At 35.4% G+C, this 17,253-nt stretch overlaps 2 protein-coding genes across 5 annotated transcripts; one reads left to right on the forward strand and one right to left on the reverse strand.

The window, feature by feature from the left end:
• Positions 1-1,086: 1,086 nt before the first annotated feature.
• Positions 1,087-3,399, forward strand: LOC123906377 (cytochrome P450 81E8-like). Its single transcript, XM_045956286.1, has 2 exons — positions 1,087-2,267; positions 2,384-3,399. Exons 1-2 carry the CDS (start codon positions 1,374-1,376, stop codon positions 2,993-2,995), a joined length of 1,506 nt encoding a protein of 501 aa, XP_045812242.1. The 5' UTR covers positions 1,087-1,373; the 3' UTR covers positions 2,996-3,399.
• Positions 3,400-3,467: 68 nt separating this feature from the next.
• On the reverse strand, positions 3,468-4,919 carry LOC123906378. 4 transcript variants are annotated; one of them, XM_045956288.1, is made up of 4 exons: positions 4,813-4,919; positions 4,364-4,686; positions 3,975-4,136; positions 3,468-3,662 (listed from the first exon to the last, which is right to left on the reverse strand). In XM_045956288.1, the coding sequence occupies exons 1-4, from the start codon at positions 4,835-4,837 to the stop codon at positions 3,621-3,623; spliced, it is 552 nt and encodes a 183-aa protein (XP_045812244.1). In that variant the 5' UTR covers positions 4,838-4,919; the 3' UTR covers positions 3,468-3,620. The 4 variants fall into 4 exon arrangements, with proteins under 4 accessions (XP_045812244.1, XP_045812245.1, XP_045812243.1 ...); XM_045956289.1 differs by having other exon boundaries at positions 4,364-4,683; positions 4,813-4,900; XM_045956287.1 differs by lacking the exon at positions 4,813-4,919 and having other exon boundaries at positions 4,364-4,746.
• Between the last annotated feature and the right edge of the window lie 12,334 nt (positions 4,920-17,253).

A 17,253-nucleotide genomic window follows, 5' to 3' on the forward strand; every position in this document is an offset into this window, starting at 1 on the left:
TCTCTGTAACTCCAAATTTAGTGGAGTTTCATTATGTGGAAAACTAACTCGATTGTGGTCGTTTCGGTACTAGTTTGGTGAATTATTGATCCAAATTGAGTTATGTGCGAAGCTTTGAACTTGAGGCTCAGAAGCAGATTTTGTGCAAAATTTTGGTGGGGGGCAAAATCCAACAAATTATAAAATAGGGGGGGTAAAATTCCGCATTTTAAAATAGGGGGGGTAAAATTCCGCATTTTTTAAAATAGGGGGGTAAAACTGCATTTAAGCCAAATAACTTTTTATACTTTCAATGTATTGAATGCACGAGTTTCAAGATAAAATTTCCTTATTTATGTGTTTAACTAGTGCATCAGGTGCACTATTTAACATTTTCCTTATTTTTTATTTAGTAAAAAATAGTTTCAAAAGCTGAATTAGATTTTCTAGTTCTATATAAGATAATATACTTTTTAGTCAAGTACTGTTAATCGTTAAAATTTCACTTAAGGTAAATGAGTTTTTCTTACATTCTTAAATTCACCTAATAGTCTACAAATTTTAAGTTTTCAAACGCACATCACAAAATTGTCAAGAACAATATGAGGCCTACATCTAAACCAACTAAGCTAAAGAAAACATTAATTAATTTTTCATATTATATAATATATAGAGAGGAGTATACTTATATAATTAAATTGAAATTTGTTTAGGCATTCTTTTTTTTTCAAAATTTTGAGGTATAAAGCTCTCTCGGTCACTATTTCATAAAATTGCATTTTTTTTTACCATGATATAGTTACAAATTTTCACCGTCGTTAGCGATAACTAATCTCCGTCGGAAAATCTGTGAGACACATAATGTGAGTTCTCCTCTCAACCAAATTTTCTTCATACGTATTAGTCAGAATTCAAACCCCTAACCACATACTTAAATGGACCAAAACTCTTACCAATCGTACTAATTCGTTGGTCATAAAAATTGCATTATTACTTGAAGAATTTTCCATTATGTGTCGGGTCCATTTTTTCCTGTACCACACACCCATTCCAATCCAATGCCTTGCCCATTCTTCTACATTGAAAATACGACAGAGACAAGGAACTGTCTTTTGAGAAAAATGTGTCGGGTGTACAACGCCGTGCCTGGTAAAATACAAATGGACTAAATGTGTCGGGTCCAACTTGACACCATTCTTATTGACTATGTATGACTAGTAATAAGACGTACTCCATACAATGAAAAACCTGAGATATGCCAAACTTGATTAGTTGTATCTTTTATGTCTTCTTAAAAATTTTGAGACCCTATATATACATGTACACATGTATATATTTCATATATGGTCAGATTTGAATTCAATCATCACCTACAAAGATTTTAATCTAAACACATGGAATACAACTTTCTTGTCTACATAATTTTCCCTTTCCTTTTTCTTATATCTATAAAATTATTATTATTTTCCAATAGAAGACTCAAAAAAATTCCACCATGCCCACCTTCTTTTCCCATAATTGGCAATCTCCATCAACTTAAACAACCAATTCACCTATATTTTCATGAACTCTCCCAAAAATATGGTCCTATTTTCACCCTTAAATTTGGGTCTCAACTTGTAGCCGTAGTTTCATCGGCGTCTATTGCCGAAGAATGTTTCACCAAAAATGATATTATTTTCGCAAACCGTATACACTCTCTTAAAACCAAGTATCTTGCTTTCGATAACACAAGCCTTATTACCTCATCGTATGGAGATCATTGGCGTAATTTACGTCGTATAAGCTCACTAGAAATTCTCTCTACTCACCGTCTCAACTCTTTTTCAGAAATCCGTAAAGACGAGACCATGAGGTTAGTTCGAGAACTTGCTAAGAACTCTAACAAAGACTTCACAAAAGTTGAGCTTAGATCTTTGTTTGCTGAGCTAACATTTAACACAATCATGAGAATGGTTTGTGGTAAACGCTTTTATGGTGATGAATCTGATGGAACAAACGCCGATGAGGCAAAGAAATTTCGAGATGTCATGAATGAGATTCAAGAGTTTGGGTTGGGATCCTATCTTGGTGATTTTGTGCCTTTATTCAGATTGTTTGATTTTAGTGGTTATAAGAATAAGTTAAAAAGGGTTGGAGAGAAGATGGATGCACTTTTTCAAGGACTAGTTGATGATCATCGTAAGAACAAAAAGGAAAATAAAAATACCATGATTGATCACTTACTTTCCTTACAAGAATCACAACCAGAATATTACAGCGACCAAATTATCAAAGGGCTTATTATGGTTAGTCACTTATTATTACTCTTCCCTCCATGATCTTTAGTCTTTTAAATGGTCAATTTTTATTTTATTTTTACAAAAAAAATATTATATTGATTGTTTCTTATTTTATTTTGTAGTCATTGATAGTTGCTGGAACAGAAACTTCCGCTATAACATTAGAGTGGGCGATGGCTAATTTGTTAAACCATCCAGATGTATTGGAAAAGGCAAGGATTGAATTGGACAATCACATTGGACAAGAGTGCTTAATTGAAGAAGAAAAAGCTACAAAATTACAATACCTTCAAAATATTATCTCTGAGACGCTGCGATTGCATCCGGCGGCACCAATGTTGATACCACATGTATCATCTGATGGTTGTACCGTGGGAGGCTATGATGTGCCTCAAAACACAATATTGATGGTTAATGCATGGGATATTCATAGGGACCCTAATTTGTGGGCTGATCCAACGAGCTTTAAGCCTCAGAGGTTTGAGAATAGTCAGCAAGCAGACATGCATGGCTTTATTCCTTTTGGTATGGGGAGGAGGTCCTGTCCTGGATCAGGATTATCCCTAAGAACTTTAAGCTTAACTCTGGGCTCGTTGATTCAATGTTTTGAGTGGAAAAGAGTTAACAATGAAGAAGTTAACATGACTGAAGGACGCGGAACGGTGATACCAATGGCCATTCCATTGGAGGCCCAATGCAAAGTGCGTCCAATAATCAATAACATTTTCTCTTAGCCCATATAGAGTTTTGCTCTAGCTTTAAAAGATACCATCACAAGTGGACGGTGGAATCAATCCCATCAAATTAGTCGATCATTGAGCTGGATACCGAATTTTAAAAATAAAAATAAAATATTCTCTTAGCAATTGTGTGTTTGTCAATGGTTCAAATTATATGAGACTTATGAATAATGAGTGGCAAAGTTTTTCTCTGGTGTCCGAGGCCATTCAATTGTTTACTATTTTTCATTAGACAAAAGATAGTTTCAAAAGCTGAAGAAGTGTTTCTAGAACAGTATAAGATGTTATGTTACTTAGATTTTTTCTTTATGTATTGTTGACGTTAGTGTGTATGTATGTAACTATGTATAAAGAATCATTTAATTATATTGTAGCCAATGTATTATTTTGAATCTTAATAATTTAGTCGGGATGGATGAGAACAATGTAGATCAAAAGTATTTTAGGCGTTGAAAATGCACTGACATCACGAAAAATGTTACTAACATTATGAAACTCCTTCATATTATTACAATAACATAGAGTGTTGCATAGTAGTTCCACCACCAAACACCATGACCATCCACAAACAAACACCAAATTAGAGTGTCGATCCTCTTCATTTTCTCTCTTCACAGATTTAAGTGCTCTCACTCCTATTCGGCTTCGACGATACAAAGTCCTATTACAAATTAATTAAAAATACCTATTAGCACAAAATTCAAAAATCTAATAACTAAATTAAGATAGCCACAAAAATAATTAAGATTTCTCTCTATCTCTAAATTAATACTAATTCTAGTCTTTTTACAAAAGATATACGAGTCAACAAAAGTCGATAAATATGAATCAAATACATCAACTTATAATGAATCAAATACATCAACTTCTGTTAACTCGTATATCTCTTATAAAGATGATCTGCGAGAGTAATACATCAACTTCTATTAACTAGTATGTCTTTTATAAAAAGGAGCGGATATATCTCTTATACCAGATGTTCATGATCAAGGTTGGGAACCCAATCATTTGTGGCAGGATTGCTTTTATAGTCTCTAAATTGGTTTTCACCAACATCAACACCTCTTACAGGTAACTGAATTTCATATCCATCTTCACCTCCTTCTCTAACCGCTTTTATAAACCCACTTCCTGTCTATTTTCATTTCAATACAAAAAATAAAAACATAATTAATTTATTTTTTATCAAATAAATGGCTAGAAATTACACGTGGATAAGTGTAATGGCCGGGGTTTGAAACCCGATCAGCTGTATTTATAATGCAATGTCTGCCAATTGAGCTAAACTCACGGGACAGACCATAATTATTAATTACAACAACAAAAAATGCATAATTATAGAAACAGAGTAAAATCACGAACCGTATGATGTTGTTTATCAATCGACAACAACTTGTTATAATACTGAGTTTCAACAAATTCATGTTGTGCATCAACTAATCCATCCTCTGAAGGAAGAATCTGAGAATTTGATTGAAGAGATTCAAGTTTTTGAAGCTCTGGTATGTTATTGTGTGAAGAGAAATTGAAGTCAACGACGTCGTTTTGTTGTGTTTCAGGTTCACTTCTGTTGGGTTTGATGGGTCGTTTTGGTGTTATAGCATCAAATTGAGCTTTGATTTGATTAGTGATTCTAATTTGTTCTTGGATGTCTAAAACGTCGTCGCTTCGACTTGGTTTTGTTGTTGTTGTCAGTGTTTTAAAAACCGGACCGGTCATCGAACCGGCGAGGGTACTGGGTCACTGGTTCATTGGTCGAACCACTAGATCACTGGTCGAACCGCATGACAAACCGGATTAAACCGAATTACTTGTTGTTGTCAACTGTCCTACCATGATGTTTGTTTTTTTTGGTTTGTGGTGAAATGGGCTAAAGTGGTGTTTGGAGGATTAGTACTAGGATTTATAGAGAGGGTAGGAAAATGAAAGGGATAGATCAGAGGGAGAAAGTGACATAAAAATGGTAGTATTAGGTTAGTGGGGTAGGAAAATGAAACAAAACTATGGGTCTTGAAAAACCGTGGATTCTATACCTGGATTTGTTGGTTTACCATGAATATTGATCTCGGCCATTAATTTTACATTAATTAGATGGTCCAGATTATTTACAAAGTCGAATAATCTTATTCATCAATTTATATCGAATGATCTATAGTTGTAACTGGGATAGGGATTCAGTGAATTCACTAATATACTAACTGCAGTGCAGTCGGCCACATTTAAATCGTAAGGGTTCAGTGAATTCACTAATATACTACAACAGAAAATTCATTTTCAAATTTTCTATATACAAGTGATTATTGTTACGTTGGACTCTAAAAAGTATACTCCCTTCGTCCCATAATATAAGCAAAAAAAATATTTTCATACTTATTAAGAAAAATAAAATATGATAGTTTTAAGGATGACTTCTTGTGTTTTTGTTGAAATAAATTTTATGAGAAGATGTAAAAAGAGTTTTTATTGGTTATTGATTATGGAGAAAAGAAGAGAGAGTAAGTTAAGTTAAGTAATATGGGACGGAGGGTGTATATTATTAATGAATAAAATGTTATATATTTATTTTTCTAGTATGTTCTAGTCTATGTTTTTGGTTGATGAATTATAAAAAAAATAACTACATAAAAGAAAAAAAGTAAGGTCTAATTCTAATAATAATAATAATAACCAATGGAATATGCAGAAGTATACGATTAAGGAATATATTTTTAAAAAATTTAATTATTTTTTTACACAATTCAAAATTTAAATTTATAAATCTTGAACTTTGAAATTATTCTTATAAAATGGGAAACAAAATTTTGCAATGTATATAGTATTTTTTAGGCAAAATTACTCTCGTAGTATATGAATTCAAGTAACGATTGGGTCTTTTAACTTTTTTTCACGTCGTGTCTTTTTTTATCCTTCATCTATATTTGCATCTGGTTTTTTAAGCTTAAAATATATGATTTTTTTTTATTTGAGCACGACATATGTTTATAATTGAGAGCATGTGAAAAAGAAAATCATAGATTTGAACCTTAAAATATATATCCAAACATCAAAAAGAGACTAAGAGTATGTTTAGAAACTCTTATTTTCACAGCGTAACTCCAAGACAAAGCAAAAGCTAATCTTTTGTAGCTTCTGAAGGTGTGAAAACACAAGAAGGGGGGGGTTGAATTGTGTTTTAGCTAAGTTAAAACTTTTTCAAGTTCTTAACTCAACTACGTTAGCAGCGGATAAATAACACAAATAATAACAAGATAGAGAGAGAGAGAGATCACACAAGCAATTTTATACTGGTTCCTCTCACAAAACGAGAGTAGTCCAGTCCCCTTGCACTTCCAAGGGATTTCACTATAATCACACAAGATTACACCTGCTCAAGCACACAAGCAAGAGACTTCTCAACAATGCTCAAGCACACAAGCTTAAGACTTCACACTTAAGCACACAAGCTTAAGATTTCACACTTAAGCACACAAGCTTAAGATTCCACACTTAAGCACACAAGCTTAAGTTTCCTCAAGTAATAGTAAGGTATATGAAAAATATACAAAAGCTCTTAGATGAACCTAAAGAGAGCAAATACAAATAGTACAGAGTATTTGGCTAAAGTGCAAAAACACTTGATAAGAGGTTCAGAGCTTGTATATCTCAGAGTTCAGAGTTTGTTCAGCGCACGTTCAAATCTTGATAATTGTATATATATCTTTTTGTAGCTGAAACTTCTAGTATATATATATGCCACTAGAAAAGAGTCGTTGCAAAAAGGAGCCGTTGGAGTTGATAATCTTTTGTCTTCAAGCAGTCTGTCTTGATGCAGTTTGGTTGTATCCAAAACTAAGAAAGAGTTTCAGGTACTTTGACTACTGCAGAGTAGACTTTCCTTATTCAGCTAACAAAACTGAAAACCCACGTTCTCAAGTTAGGACAGACAAAACGAGAGTAGCTGAACTGATCAGGCTTGAAAGGTCCTTTTCTCCATTGGTAGAAGAGTTGACTGGTGAAGGGAATCTTCACAGCTTTCAAAGAGATCTTCAGAGGTTGATGAAGCTTTAGTCACTTATGAAGTTCTGAAGACTTCATCATCTGAAGGTTGTAACTTCTGAAGTCCAACATCTTCTGAGCGCTTGTGAACGTCTGAATTCACATCCTCTGAACTTTACTCAGAGCTTATCTGATGCTTGTATCTGCGCACTTAAAATAAATTTTTAGTTCTTCCAATTTGTTAATTAATACTTTGTTATCATCAAAACCTTTATAGATTTAGGGGCAAACATTTTTAAATCAATTTTGTTCCAACAATCTCCCCCTTTTTGATGATGACAAACATAAGTATTAATTGACAATTGTTGTTAAATTAACTTATCATGTTTCTCTTAGGTTTGTGAGGTTTGCAAGCTCCCCCTAAGATTGATACTCCATAAAGTCTGAACTTTATGTTTTATCCATGATATTTTAATTTAGTATAAGATTAAGATGGTTTGAAATAAAACAAGTTTCATATCTTTCTTCAGAGTGAGAGGTTTGCAAGCTCTCCCCCTAAGTCTCATAAGGCTAAGTTAAAATTGCACTCTTAACTTATCCTTACTTATGAAATTTATTTTAGTTTCAACTAACTTAGTCTCCGCATTAAAATACGTAAAACAACTTAAAAGTAACAACTTTTAATTTAACGGATAAAAGCGAGATAAAAGGCGTGGTTTCAGTTTTTGGAACTTATCAATTAATGCGTAACTACTCCCCCTTTTGTCATTATCAAAAAGTAAAAAAATAAAATTATATAACCAAGACAGTCAAAGAAAGAAGAGTGGTTGTTACAAAGGTGAATTAAATTCAAAGACAGAAAACAACGCGCTTAAAAGGTTATAAAACGGTGAACGAGTTAACATGCCTGCTTCACGTAAAAACAAGAATAAACAAGTGAAGCAAGAGAGATTTGGAATAATGAAAAGATTTAGTCTACGCATCGCAGAGTTTAAAAGAAAGAAAGACGAAGAGAAACGCGAAAACGATGAAAAAGATAAAGAAGACAACAAGATACCACAAGATGCTGAGATAATAATCATCTCATCAGATTCTGAGGCTGAAGAGAATGAAGATGATGCTGACTATGTTGAGTTTCTGGCTAGCTATGTTCCAGAGGAGGAACAAGAAGAAGAAGAAGAAGCAAACCCAGATCCCATAGAGATTTCATCAGATGATGCTGAGGAGAAATCAGAGATTTCTTCTGAGTTTTATCCATCTGATTAGGATTAGGTTGTCTCTTTCTTTTTCTTTTTACCAATGTACTCAACATTGTTTGATCATTAATAAAAATTTTCGTTTTAAAAAGCATCTTGTGTTCTTATGGTCTTAATTAACAAAGAAAATTAGCACAAGCAAAACTAACAAAACATATAACAAACCACATAATCAAGAAAAACAAACAAAGCTTAAAAGAAAATTGTTCAGAGGATAAACAGAAAATAAAAAGAAAGCTTAAAACATGTGCATAGAATCCTAGGGTTTCTTAAGAAAGGCTAAGAGCTGGTCGAATTTATCATTCAGAGATCCCACGTTGGAAACCAGACCATCCACTTTGGATTCCAAGTTGAGGTGAGCTGTCCTTTGCCTTTCCAAACCTTCTTGCTGCTCCCTCAGAGCTTCTTGAAAGATCTGCAACTGATCAGCCACAACAGGAGCTTGATCTTGAACCAAAGGCACTTGTTCTTCAACCAACGGTGCCTTGCCTTTATCAGAGGGTTCACCTTCCTCTGGATAGTCAATCATCCGCACATCCTCTTGATTCTGAGAAGCCAGCACATCATCTTCTGAGATATCCTCTTGTTGCAACTCATTTGCCAACTGGGCAACTCTTGCAGCAGCTTCTTCTAACCTTTCAGACTCAGACCTCTGATCTTCAAGACTCTGAAACAGCTTGGAGTCTATCCAGATGACTTTGAAAGCATTCAGACGATGTTCAGCATCAGCAAGTGCTTCCAGCTTAGCACGTTCAGATTCAGCATGATTAAAAATGGTTAACCTTTTCAATGCAGCCCTAGCCATACTCTCCCTCATGAAGCTTATCACATCCAGATCTCTTCTTCCAACTACAGCCTTAATTTTCTCAGCAGCACCATCCAAAGCATTGCAAATCCTTGCCTTAATGCTTGAAACTTCCAAGTCCACATCAGAAGGACAGACTAGAAACCTGTCCTTAAGCAAAGATAATCTAACCAAGTCTTCATGAAACTGAGTGGATAGATTACCAAAAGGGTTGGATGATGAGGGTGAAGGATTGGGTAAGGTAGAGAGATTGGGTGATTCAGTAGCAGGGTTGTCAATAATAACAACTTCTGCCTCTGAAGGCTTGGGGGCACAAGTATGAATACGCTCAGGAGAAGCATGTTCAGCACTTGAGTTAGGATGGGGTTCAGGGGTTGGTTCAGATGATGAGATGTCAGAAGTTGATTCAGGGTAAATATGTTCAGGAGATGGTTCAGGAGATTTGTGTTCAGCTGTTGGTTCAGGAGAGGGTTGTTTTGTGGGAGAGATTGGTTTAGTGACAGGAATAGGTGATTTTGGTTCAGATGATGGAATGGTAGGTGATTCTTTTTGGGGTTGAGGTTGAGGTGATTTAGGTTTGGGAGGTGATGAAGGCTTCTGGGTGAAAGTTTGATTGTTAAGAGGGTCAGGGCTAAGATGTTTTTCTAGTTCAGATAGGGGGTTATCAGAGGTTGGAATATCAGAGGTTGGTAAAATAGTTCTGAGAGGTTTGGTGTAACCTATTCCAATCTCATTTTCATTAAAGACATACTTAATAGACTTACCTTTATCTGTAGAAACAGGAACAGGTCTTCTACGAAATCTTTCAGCAAGTGTCTCTTCATCAGACTCAGTCTCATCTTCAGACTCAGATTCTTCAGATGAACTGTCTTCCTCAACAACAATAGGCTTTTTGGAAGCTCCTTCAGCAGCCTTGTTTGCAGTTTCTTCATGCTTCCTCTTAGTTCTCTGTTCAGCCATAGATTGCTCAACCTTAACCTTCTTCTGAGCAAGAAGATCTGGCTTAACTTGCTCATCCTGAGAATCAGCTTTCCTCTTTGGTTTCCTCTTAGGCTTATACATATTTACAGGAGCTGGAGGAACCATACTTCTATCAACAACAAATCCTTCTTGTCTGAGCACTTCTAAGTAGTCCTGAATCACATGCTCAGCATCAGCTTCAGATATAACTGGGTAGCCTTCTACATACAGACGATCTTCAAGTCTAACTCTAAATTCTTGTTTAGGTTGAACCAGCTTGGTGTTGATTAAGTGCATCTTTGTTAAGAAGCTTGCATTCAGAACTTCTGGCGAGAGCTTCTGAGCCATAAGTTCTGGATAGAACTTCTTCAGATTCTGAACAATGTGACCTTGGTACAGAAGATCTGAAAGTAATCTAGGATAAACAATGGTTGTTTTTCTCTGAGACTTGCTTTGGAAGATGGCTTCACAGATCCTCTCAAAAAAGTATTTACCCAGATTTACTTTCCTTTCAGTCAGAAGAAAGTAAATCAGATGACGATGAGGCCACGAGATAGTATCAGTACCACCAACTCTTGGACTGATAGTTGACAAGATAATCTTGAATAAAACCCTGCACTCATCTGTCAGACCTTTAACCTTTCCCTTCAACTTCATATCAATGCACATCCTGTGCAGAAGTTCTTCTCTGAATCTTGTATCCTTTTCGAAATCATCCAGCACCAAACCAGAGTTGTCCAAACCCAACAACGCATTGAAGTGTATTGGAGAAAAAGTAAGATTGATACCACAGATGTTAGACCTAATCTGTGTACCAGTGAACTCCAAAAGACCCATCTCCTTCCTAGTTTTTCCTTTCAGACTAGGATTTCTTTCGATAGCGGCAAGTTCTTCTTGCTTAGCTTCATACTTAGAGAAAACTCGTGCTTTCATCCAGAATTTCTTCAAAAGATCTGGATAGATTGGACCATTCAACATGTCGAAGTACTTGTTCCATCCTTGAGCAGAGAAGTACGGCTTCACATCATACCCATTTTCTTTCAAACTGTCAAAGTCGACCATCTTCTCAGGTAGTAACGTTAGTTGCGATTCTGGGAATTCCATTTCATTTCCAACAATCTGAAGATGTCTAAACATGAACGGTGGAATCTTTGATGAAGACGAAGAACCAGCCATGATGAAGTTTAGGTAAGGGTAGGAACTAATGAGAGAGAAAGAAATTTTGTTGGAGGTTTAGAGAGAATATGAAAGTGTAGGTTGTGAAAGTGAGAAGTGTGCAAGTGTATTGTGTAAGTTTTATTTAAAAGCACACAGTTAACACGAAAATAGCAAATTTGGGAAGTTACGCTAATTGACAGAAAGTTGAATACCAAAAATCATCATTAACCACCCACTACCTGACACACGTAGACCACGTGCAAAAATTTACTTGGTAACTGCTATTTTAATGGACAACTGTTCAGCAGTGAATACTAAACGTTTCCCACTTAAATAGTTCAGAGCCTCTGAGTTATTTAAAATTCTTTATCAGAGTTAAGTATTTCAGAGCTTGTGTGTCAGATGTTCTGAACCATAAGTTCTGATATACATAACCTCTTACACTTTAATTGCCAAAGAAAATTTTTCATTCAGAGATTGAAAACATGTTCAGATGTTTCTTTATAAAATCAAATCTTTCAACAGATAAAGCTTTAGTAAATATATCAGCCCATTGATTTTCAGTATCAACAAACTTAATATCTATAATGCCTCTCTGAACATAATCTCTGATAAAATGGTGTTTAATTTCAATATGTTTGGCTCTAGAGTGTAGAATAGGATTTTTAGATAAATGAATGGCTGCAGTATTATCACAATATAAAGGAATATTGTTACTGCTTACCTGATAATCTTCTAACTGATATTTTAGCCAGAGTAGTTGTGTGCAACATTTAGCTGCTGAAATGTATTCTGCTTCTGCTGTAGACAAAGCTATAGTAGTTTGTCTTTTACTAGCCCAGGAGATAAGGTTTTCACCAACAAATTGACAATTGCCACTTGTGGATTTTCTTTCAATTTTATCTCCAGCATAGTCAGCATCACAGAATCCATTTAGCACATAATCATTGGATTTCTTATAGAGAAGTCCAAGATTAGTTGTTCCTTTCAGATACCTAAAGATTCTCTTTACAGCAGTAAGATGAGATTCTCTGGGATCTGACTGGAATCTTGCACATAAGCAAACACTGAATAAAATATCTGGTCTAGAGGCTGTCAGATAGAGTAAGGAACCAATCATACCTCTGTAGACCTTTTGATCTACCTTTCCTTCATCATTTGACTTGCCCATGTTGGTAGTTGGATGCATAGGAGTATTCATTATCTTGCAGTCATCTAGATTGAATTTCTTCAGAAGTTCTTTAGTGTATTTTGATTGATGAACATAAGTTCCTTCCTTCTTCTGATTGATTTGAATACCAAGAAAGAATTTCAATTCTCCCATCATGCTCATTTCAAATTCATCCTGCATTATCTTAGAAAAGTTCTTGCACAAAGCAGCATTAGTTGAACCAAAAATAATATCATCAACATAAATTTGAATGATTAAAATGTCTTCTTTGGTTGTTTTTCTAAAGAGTGTGCAATCAACCTTTCCTTTCTCAAAGCCCTTTTCAAGAAGAAAATTACTGAGTCTATCATACCAAGCTCTTGGAGCTTGTTTCAGACCATACAGTGATTTCTTTAGTTTAAAAACATGTTCTGGGTTTGAGACATCTTCAAAACCAGGAGGTTGCTTAACATACACTTCTTCAGAAATGAAACCATTTAAGAAGGCACTCTTAACATCCATCTGATATAAGGTTATTCCATGATTAACAGCATAAGATAGAAGTAACCTGATTGCTTCAAGTCTAGCAACTGGTGCAAAGGTTTCAGTATAGTCAATCCCCTCTTGTTGACTATAACCTTGTGCAACCAATCTAGCCTTGTTTCTTACCACTTCACCTTGTTCATTCAGCTTGTTTCTGAATACCCATTTTGTTCCAATAATGTTCTTGTGTGAAGGCTTAGGCACTAGAGTCCACACATCATTCCTTTGAAATTGATTCAGCTCTTCTTGCATTGCTACAATCCAAGCATCATCTTTCAGAGCTTCATCAATCTTTGAAGGTTCCATCATTGAGATAAGACCAACTAATGATTCCTCATTTCTCAGTTGAGATCTTGTTTTCCTTGGACTATCCTTGTTGCCTAATATCAGTTCCTCTGGATGTGATGATTTGTATTTGAAAGTATTTCTTGGGGGCTCATCATCTTCAGACTCATCAACATCAGGTTCAGCAGTTGCTTCAGTTCTTTGTTGTTCAGAGTCTGTAGGAACTATTGTGTTTAGAGGTTCTTCAGAGAATGGATGTTCTGAGTAGTTTGGAATATCTGAATATTGATCCTCTGATACCTGAAATCTAGACAAACCTTCCACAAGCTCTGACACTTGGTCAGGCTCTTTGTCATCAAATTTGACATGCATACTTTCTTCCACAGTATGTGTTTCAGAAATATACAGTCTCTATGCTTTTGAGCGTTCAGAGTATCCTATAAAGATACCCTTATAGCCTCTAGCATCAAATTTCTTTAGATGGACTTTGTTGTTTAAGACATAACATGTACATCCAAACTGATGAAAATAAGAAATGTCAGGTTTTCTTCCTTTGAACAATTCATAAGCAGTTTTGTTCAACTTAGATCTGATATAGATTCTATTTTGAACATAACATGCTGTGTTTACAGCTTCTGCCCATAAAAACTTAGCTACATTAGTTTCATGCATCATGGTTCTGGCCATTTCTTGCAGAGTTCTATTCTTCCTTTCAACAACCCCATTTTGTTGAGGTGTTCTAGGAGAAGAGAATTCATGCAGAATACCATATTTTTCACAAAAGTTTTCAAAAGGTTCATTTTCAAATTCTCCACCATGATCACTTCTAACTTTTAAAATAGTGTAGCCTTTTTCATTTTGAATTTGTTTGCAGAAGATGCTAAACTCATCATAAGCTTCATCTTTTGTTCTTAGGAATTTTACCCAAGTCCATCTACTATAATCATCAACAATTACTAATCCATACTTCTTTCCATTGATTGAAGCAGTGTTAATTGGTCCAAAAAGATCAATGTGCAGAAGTTCCAATGGTCTTGAGGTAGAGACAATGCTCTTAGGTTTAAAAGAAGATTTTGTAATCTTTCCTTTTTGACATGAACCACAAAGTGTGTTTGAGTGATATTTGATTTTAGGTAAACCTCTGACAAGGTCAAGCTTACTAAGCTTAGAGATTAACCTCCAGTTAGCATGGCCTAACCTCTTATGCCAGATCCATTTTTCTTCACTCAAGGTCAAAAGACACATCACTTTTTGTTCATTCAAATCAGAAAGATTAATTTTATAAACATTGTTCTTTCTCAGACCTTTGAATATCATGGAGTTATCAGATTGTTTAGACACAGTACATGATTCCTTATTAAAGACAACTACATAACCATTGTCGCAAAATTGACTTATGCTCAATAGGTTATGTTTGAGTCCATCTACTAACCAAACATCATTAATAGATAGGGAAGAATTACCTACTGTACCTGTACCTATTATCTTTCCTTTTTGATTGCCTCCAAAGTCAACAGATCCTCCTTCTTTCATAGTCAGTTTAGAAAATAGTTGTTTGTCACCAGTCATATGCCTTGAACATCCACTATCCAGATACCATGAGTGTTTCATGATATTTCTTTGAGTGGCAGGCTGTATGAGAAACAACTTTAATCATTGCGATAGAACTCTTCATCAAGGTTAATGATAAAGTCATCCCAATATTCTTCCTCTTCATTTATCAAGTTCTGATTGTTAACTTGAGAACTTGTCAGCCATTGGTCTAGGACATAAGCCCTTCTTCCTTTGCATAGGACTTGTTTCCATACACTAGGTAGGACATATCCTTTCCTAGTTGGTAAATCTGAATGATACATAATTTCAGCTTTTGGTACCCATCTTCTGGGTCCACGCTTGTTAGTCCACAAATGCTTATTATGTTGTCTAGTGTTGAAGAAAGATCTTGGTTTGGAATAATGACCTTTTTGAAATCTTTTCTTTTGAAATCTGTTATTATTCCAGGATTTGGATTGTTTATGATTCCAGGGTTTGTATCTATTACCAATCCCATGTTCTGATTGATTATATCTACTGACTCTAGAATCATAAATAATCTGAGTCCTGTACTCCATCTGAGATTTAGAATTTTTTCTTTTAAGAACTTCTGATCCTTTAGATTGACTAGCTTCAGGTACTGAAGTTCCTTTGGATCCAGATTTTGAAGTTTCAGATGTTGAAGCTTTCAGAGCTTCTGAGCTAATGTTCTCAGGTTCTGAACAACTTCTATCTTCTGAACTTTTCTTTCCAGATCCTGAGGAACTTGGTTCCTCTGAGCTGTCAGCTTCTAAATCACTCAGATCATCTTTGTCATTTTCATCACTACCAGGATTCTTTCCCTCTTCACTTTGCGGAACAACATAATAAACCCAAGATTTTCCAACCTTTTTGGCAGAGGTCTTCAGCTTTGAATATGTTCTACCATATTCATAGCCAAGTCCCTCTCCTCTATGTCTCATGACATTATAAACAAGATTAGCAGCTTTGCTCTTACCAAGGTTGAGATGCACAAACTGTTGAAGAGCTATTTCCTGCTCATCAATAGGTTTGTGACAAACAGCACAACCCTTTTCAAAGTCATTTACTCTATTCAGAGTTTCTTGATACAGACCTTGAAAATGTTCTGCTTGTTCAGTCAGAGTGTTAAGCTTTTCTTGTAAAACTTTTTGTTTACTTAACACTCTGAGATGTTTCTCAATGACCTTGTTAAGTGCAGTTATAAGTTGAGATTTAGAGCAGTCAGAAAATACCTCATCAGTTACTTCAGAATCTGATTCTGATTCTGATTCATCGTCTGAGTCTGCATCTGAGTCAGCTGAAGCCATCAGGGCTAGATTTGCCTCTTCTTCTTCCTCAACTTCTTCCTCAGATGATAGCTCTTCAAAAGTAGCCATCAGACTCTTTTTCAATTTGCTCTTGAATTGTTGCTTCTTTGAGCTGTATCTTTTGCTTTTGTCTTTAGCAGACATTTCTGGACAATCAGCAATAAAGTGTCATGGCTTCTTACAGTTGAAGCAGTTCTTCTGATCATCCTTTTTGCTGACAAAATTTCTGGAGCTGTTACCTCTGAAATTTCTTTTGTTAAATCTGTTCCATTGCTGAAACTTGGTGAATAAAGCAAACTCATCCTCATTCATCTCATCCTCTTGACCATCAGCAGAAGATTCTTCTTCAATATCAAGAAGCTGAGTCTTAAGAGCCTTAGAAGTAGTCTTAGTTGACTGTAAAGCCACTGACTTGGACTTCTTCTTAGTTTCTGAGTCAGCATCCAGAACCATCTCATGGCTTCTGAGATTGCTTATCAGAGCTTCAAGACTCAGAGTCTTGAGATTTTGAGCTTCCTCTATTGCAGTGACCTTGGGTCTCCAAGCAATAGGAAGACTTCTCAGAATCTTCTGAACATGGTCATAGGTGGAATAACTTCTCTTAAGAGCTTTAAGACCAGATACAAGGATCTGAAACCTTGTAAACATAGTCTCAATGTTTTCATCTTGTTGCATAGTGAATAGTTCATATTGTCTTATCAAAAGACTAGCTTTAGCCTCTTGAACCTTTTCATTACCATCATAGGTAGCACACATAGAATCAAAGATAGATTTAGCAGTAGACTTGTTCTCTATTCTGACATAATCCTCATGTCTAATAGCACCAACAACAATGTCCTTTACTCTATGATGCTTAGTGTAGATTTTTAAGTTAGCTGGTGTGAGTAACTTTCTATGCTCAATGGACAATCTTCCATGTTCATTTAAGTTTTCAAAAGTTACTCCCAACTCAACCAAATCCCACAACTCATGATCAATAGCAGTAATATTGCTATACAATCTCTCTTTCCACCACTCAAATAATGAAGCATCACCATTGAATATAGGGGCTTTTCTGTTGCCACTATGTTCATGTGATTCATTACTTAAGTAGTCAAAACCAAAAGCATTTCTAGGACCACCACCAGCACCACTGGCCTCACCGGCTTCACCGGTTGTTCTAGTACTACTATCATCTCCTCCAGACATAGTGTTCTCACAAGATCTTTACTGTCTCACTGTTAAGTGAAAGTAACAGACCAGGTGCTCTGATGCCAATT

The sequence above is a fragment of the Trifolium pratense genome, linkage group LG2, assembly GCF_020283565.1.
Source record: "Trifolium pratense cultivar HEN17-A07 linkage group LG2, ARS_RC_1.1, whole genome shotgun sequence".
NCBI classification, from domain to species: domain Eukaryota; kingdom Viridiplantae; phylum Streptophyta; class Magnoliopsida; order Fabales; family Fabaceae; genus Trifolium; species Trifolium pratense.

Excerpts from the sequence above, each read along its gene's own strand:
- LOC123906377 (XM_045956286.1), top strand. The coding sequence starts at position 1,374 with ATGGAATACAACTTTCTTGTCTACATAATTTTCCCTTTCCTTTTTCTT. Across the intron at positions 2,268-2,383 it reads TTATCAAAGGGCTTATTATG|TCATTGATAGTTGCTGGAAC; the intron begins GTTAGTCACTTA and ends TTTATTTTGTAG.
- LOC123906378 (XM_045956287.1), bottom strand. The coding sequence starts at position 4,720 with ATGACCGGTCCGGTTTTTAAAACACTGACAACAACAACAAAACCAAGT. Across the intron at positions 4,137-4,363 it reads TTGATAAACAACATCATACG|ACAGGAAGTGGGTTTATAAA; the intron begins GTTCGTGATTTT and ends AAATGAAAATAG. Across the intron at positions 3,663-3,974 it reads ACCTTGATCATGAACATCTG|GACTTTGTATCGTCGAAGCC; the intron begins GTATAAGAGATA and ends AATTTGTAATAG.